This window comes from Monopterus albus, unplaced genomic scaffold (genome assembly GCF_001952655.1).
Source record: "Monopterus albus unplaced genomic scaffold, M_albus_1.0 scaffold46.1, whole genome shotgun sequence".
Lineage (NCBI taxonomy): Eukaryota > Metazoa > Chordata > Actinopteri > Synbranchiformes > Synbranchidae > Monopterus > Monopterus albus.
In genome coordinates, this window is record NW_018127926.1 from 1981513 (window position 1) to 1987512 (window position 6000).

Sequence of the window (6000 nt, forward strand, 5' to 3'; positions counted from 1 at the left end):
AAGGCATCCAGTTACAGAGAAGAATTGAAAGCTGTTATAAAGTGCTTTTTAGTACAAATATTTTTTCATATATCAAAATAGTTGATTGTGAATTTGTGATTAACCAGTCCAACTTTAGTAACTTTATGGTCAAATGTATCTGGAAACACAAACATTATCCTCATATGTGACAGCTGAACACCTCATTTTAAAAGCATGTACATTGATGTGCTATAAGGGAAGGCTTTCCACAACATTTTTTGGTGAAGATTTTTGAAAAACCTGGCTGCAAGGATTTGCATCATCCAACCACTGATGATGGGTGATAGTTCCAGTTCATCCCAAAATCATTACACAGGGTTAAGGTAGGGGTTCTATGTAAGCCTGTCAAAATCTTCCACACCAAATCAAGAGTTGATTTGGTGCACAGGGGTTTTGCCACATGGATAAAGTTTGTCCTGAAGAAAACATCTAGCTCTTAAGCTGCTAAATGCTCCACTATGTTCACCAGCTAGTTGCTAACTTTGTATGTTCACTATTTGGTGCAGGGCAGGCAGCAGTATAGTGGGGTTTTAGAGTGATTTTTGCTGTCTGCTGTGCCAGTGAACTACACTGATGTGAGAGGTTGAACTAAACCAGTTGTTAGGCTTAAATGAAAGGTTACGACTATACTAACTTCTGTTCCCTGACGGAGAGGAGCAAGGTATAACATGTCACGCTATCACGCCTGCAAGTGTCCTGGCTGAAGAAACCTCTCACACCCTAAGGCTGACAGCCTCTGGTGAAATGGGAAATGTGCAAGAGCTGTTTTCCCCACACTTGTCATTTCTAATTTGTGGGTATCACATTATTAATCTAATGAAACCCAGACCCAGTGTGGAGGCCTCTTTGACTGACAGCTGGTGAATGGCCCAGCTTCAACCCCACTGCTGTTTCTTGCACCTGACTGACCTGAGCTGACCTCACCTGTCTATTGTAAAGGATAAAGGCAGAGGAACACATTTGTATTCATCTCTCTCTTTGTCTCATCTCATTTCATGTGACCTGCTTCACCTGATAGAGCTGTTATGAAAGTAACAGTTTATTTAATTGTGCTGTGCTTCTACACTGCCTCATAAGAGCAAATCCATTGGGTCTGTGTCTCTTTACAGTGCTGTTCCCCAGCACTTTGCTCATAAACTTTTATAGCTGTGCTGGTAATTACAGGGCTACAGGTAGCAGGCAGCTTATGATAGGCCTGAAAATATGTTGTTTGTGTTCTTAAAAAGACCTACACAATGTAGAAATCGCCTGGCCCCTCACAACAGTGCAGACTGAGCCGAAGCTGCAACAGACACCTACACAGATTAATGACTCAGATGACAGTTCCTGTTGTATCCTGTTACACATATTGCCCCATTACTATTCAATCTGCAGTTTACAGGCTAATGAATTTTCAAAGTATGTTTCTAATGAGCTCTCACAGAAACACTTAAATCTATATTAAATTCAATTAACACTCCAAGCCATTCATCATCTGAGCCATTCCTGTAGCAGCACTATTAGGGCATATTATAAAATGCAGTGAATTATTTATTCTTCCTGTGAACCCAGAAATCCTCTCCTCTTTCCTCTCCCTCGATATCTTTATCTTGAAAATGTAGAATTTGTGATCCATAGTGTGTAAATGTTTGCTAAATTTACAAGAAATACTCTTACGTGTGGCTTAAATCTGCCTGATTCTGATGTTAGGTCTTGTCCAAAATATTGCCAAAACATTGTTTTTTTGGAATTAGGTGTTTTTGATTTTTCCACTGTTGTGAATAAGTGTGCTAATAACAATTGTTTAGGTTCTTTTTATTCAAAGTTAATCCTACCTTACCCCCACAGTATGTCGACATATGTCTTTTTAATGTTCAAACTGTGTTGCTTAGATTTTGTGTTTAAATGTGATTTATCCTACATTCCCGTCATATAAATGTGTATTTCACATGTGTGAGCCATGGTAGAGTAGAACTTATTACTGTTTCAGTTGTACTGAAACCAAGGAATACTGAATTATCTCTGTGAAATCTAAAACCCCAGGTTCGCTCCTAGAAATAAAACTTCAGGATGTTTCTTGGACTTGTGGGCAGGAGCACAGTGGCCTCAGTAACTCTGAGATGGAAGCAGTTTGGATCCATCAGTGCTCCCCTTTCTTGTTCACCCTGTATACCTCAGATTTTCAGTATAGCTCGGAGTCATGTCATTTACAGAAGTATTCCGATGACTCTGTGGTGGTGGGGTGTTTAAGGGGTGGGCAGGAGGGGGAATACAGGAGGCTGGTGGATGAGTTTGTGGAGTGGTCGGGACAGAATCATTTGCTGCTTAACCTGGACAAGACCAAAGAGATGGTTATTGACTTCAGGAGGAAGGGAACTGCTCCACAGCCCCTCTCCATTTTGGGGAGGGATGTGGAGATGGTGCAGGAGTACAAATACTTGGGTGTGACTATAGACAACTGTCTGAACTGGAAGACAAACAGCACATCTGTGTATAAGAAGGACCGCAGCAGACTCTATTTTTTGAGGAAGCTGAGGTCCTTCAATGTGTGCAATAAGATGCTGGAAATGTTCTATCAGTTTGTCGTTGCTAGTGCCTTGTACTCCTCAGTGGTTTGCTGGGGGAGTAGTATTGCAGCCAAGGACTCCGATAGATTCAATAGGCTAATTAGGAGGGCTGGCTCTGTCATTGGTTGTGAACTAGAATCATTTGAGGCAGTGATGGAGAGGAGAACACTAAACAAGCTGTTATCAATTATAGATAACTCTGACCATCCTCTCCGATTTGTGCTTGATAGACAGCGGAGCTCCTTCTCTAAGAGATTTAGACAGCTTCGTTGCTGTAAAGCACGTTATAGGAAATCTTTCCTGCCTTATTCCATTAATTTGTACAATACATCATCTTAGAGCATTAGATGATTAGTGGATTGACAGTAATTGTATACTGAATCACCTTTGTATAGATTTGCATATGTTTGATTCATCATGTGATTATGTATATGTACTTGATTGTGTTGAGTTTGTTTTTAACTTTTAATGTATTTTTATTTGTTTTATATTTTAGTGGGTTATCTATTCTATTTATTGGTATGTGTGCTTGATATTGAGTGTGAACTGCTGCTGAAACAATGCAATTTCCCAGATTGGGATTAATAACGTATTTCTATCTATCTATCTATCTATCTATCCATCTATCCATCTATCCATCCATCCATCCATCCATCCATCCATCCATCCATCCATCCATCTATCCATCTATCCATCTATCCATCTATCTATCTATCTGTTGGCTGTCCGGCCAAACTAACAGAGCTTCAGAAGTCCTCTGCAGAGATAGGTAAAGCTGCAGGTGGTTGGTAAAGACCATCAGGATCGGGTGGCCAGAAACATGACTCCACATGAATGCTGCTGCTTGGTGTTTGCTAATGTGGTAGCTAGAGCCAATATATACAGGAAAAACACATGAAGGTAGTGTTTACAGCTTGTTCTACTGTGGATCAGTGCTGTATTAGAGTATTTATATTATTCTCCATCTACTTGCTGGAATTTGAATGTGGACAGAGACACACTATAATTTAAGTAATCTCTAATGGTTGCCTATTTTTCTCCTGTGTGTTTCTTCCCAGGAGGAGAGCTGGTCCATTTACCACCTTACCTTCGTATGGACTTCCTGTTGAACCGTGGCGTGCCTCCGGCAGCCCGAAGTGGAGCTGTCAGCAGCAGCAGTGGCAGCAGTAGCAGTGGAGGAGGAGGTGGTGGAGGAAGTGGAGGAGCAGGAGCAAGCGGAGTCAGTGCTGGTGCTACAGGGGAAACAAGAGTAGCTGGAGGTGGAGGAGCCATGGGCCAGACCTGCTTGGAACCCCAGAGGAGCCGTACCCTGAAGAGGCCACCTCCCATGGAGCCCACACCCATGGAAGTGCCCTCACCCAGGGAGGTGCAGCAGTGGCAGCCAGGAACTGCCTCCACCCTCCCCCACAGGGATGTCCGGGAAAGGGGAGAGGCCCGAGGTGAGGTCCGGGCAGAGGTCCCCTCTTCAGGAGACCTGGCCCAAGCACAGGCTGCCAAACTCAGCACCTCCCAGGAGTCACTGCTGGACTCCAGAGGACACCTGAAACAGAGCAACAACCCCTATGCCAAGTCTTACACTCTGGTATAACAGTGGGACACACACCAGACTGCTTCAGACAACAGGACTACAGCAGGCACACTGGAGGAGGACGGACAAGAGACAGACAACAGGCACAGGATGAACAGTTTTCCACAACAGAAATTGTTGTATATAGAGCTGTTTCCTACATGTATCTGAAGTGGATGATTTTCTTTGAGTCTGTCTTTCTTTCTTTCACTCTTTTCTTTCTTCCCTCTCTTGCTTTCACACTTTTCATTCTTTCACATCTTGCTCCTCTTCTGATGAATTTTCTCTCACAGTTTTTATTTTCTACTTGAGTATTCTTTTATCTAAAGTGACAACATATGAGGATTGCCAAAATGATTTATTTAAAATTTGAGAAAGAGAAAAAATACTATTGAATTTATATCAAGGACAATTATAGTCATTATTATGATTACTATTATTATTATATAAAAAGAGAAAATATCTTTAAAAAAACAAGAAGGGAAAGGGAGGAGGACTCTGGAGCACTCAGCAGGAGAACATTGCTTTCTTAATTTATTTTTATTTTACTGTCGCAGTGTGATGAAATCTGTGATCGGGTACCCAAGGAGTTGTTTTAGCACTATGACAAGCCAATAGAGGAGAAGAAGAATGATATTGGACAGAACTGCCAATGCTGACTAATCGTAAGGTTATTCAACCTTTCAGATGACTGCATGGCGACTGATCAAATGACAATTAAAAGGAATGTCTGGAAATCCCAAAAAAAGAAGATTTTTTGTCACACTAAGAAATTATACAATGTGAATATATATAAAGAGATCACTTTTATTTGTGGATATTATGGGGAAAATGATTTGGTTAATAAAGTCCTTAGTCATGTTTGCATACATCTGAGTTTGATTCATGTGGTGGGAGCTCAGCATCCTGTTTCTCTCTTCTTCCTCCATGCTGTCTCTCGTCTCTCTTCTGTCCCTCTCTCAATAACCTACATTAATTTTATACCTTCCACTAAGATCTGTTGTTTACAGAAAAACACAGTAGCTCTGGTTGGTAAGATTCGAAAAGGACCATCCTTAAATTTTGCATCAAAATATACTTAAAGACACCACAGAATAAAATGAACCAGAGAGTCATGGTATGAACACCCAGGGTTGTAGTGTAGCGAGAGACAGCACAGGATGGCGCTGTGGTGTCAGTTATTGTACAGTGAACAATAAACGTTAAAACCAAACAGGATTTTTTTGAAAAAAACACTGTATCACACCTTAAAACCATTACAATGTGCATGAATATATGATCACAACCTCCCCTGTACAGAATCAGCACTCTGAAAATTGTCTTTTACGTTCGTACAATAATATTCCAGACATTGGTATTTTGGATCGAACACAGCAGATAACATTTTTACCTATGGGTGTGGAAACAAATACTATTTGGAGAAATCACAGATTATCTGACAGAAAGTGGGTTTCATACTACCCTGAAAAACCAAGATTCAAACCTCCAACTTTCCGGTTGGGAGATGACTGCTCTACCCACTGAACTACAGTTGCCCAATCATGGCATGAATACCAAATATTGCCCCAGTGCTTAAGTATTACTTCTGGAAAGAAGTAGCAGGGAGTACTGTGTACAATGTCTCCTGTCATCAAACATTTAGTTATAAAACATACAATCTAATGAATGAATCAAAACATGATCTTTTTAAAATGTATGAATTCATATTCTTTTTACTAAATAAAATACTGATTAAGCAAGTAATTTATCTGGTTTTGATTAACTGTAGCAACGTACATTTAGATTTAAATGTGGCGGAGATACATCCCCGGTGATAACATAATACTATGACAAAGTTTGCATTTTGCCTCAAACTGCCTGCGTCAA

At 40.7% G+C, this 6000-nt stretch overlaps 1 protein-coding gene across 2 annotated transcripts in view; it reads left to right on the forward strand.

Moving 5' to 3' along the window:
- Positions 1-5753, forward strand: part of dscamb (Down syndrome cell adhesion molecule b) — a 130738-nt gene extending 124985 nt beyond the window's left edge. For both annotated transcript variants that reach the window (XM_020600281.1, XM_020600282.1), the window contains exon 33: positions 3626-5753. In XM_020600281.1, coding sequence (XP_020455937.1) covers positions 3626-4155 — 530 coding nt within the window. In that variant the 3' untranslated portion in view covers positions 4156-5753. The remainder of the gene's footprint in view (positions 1-3625) is intronic.
- The last annotated feature ends 247 nt before the right edge of the window (positions 5754-6000 follow it).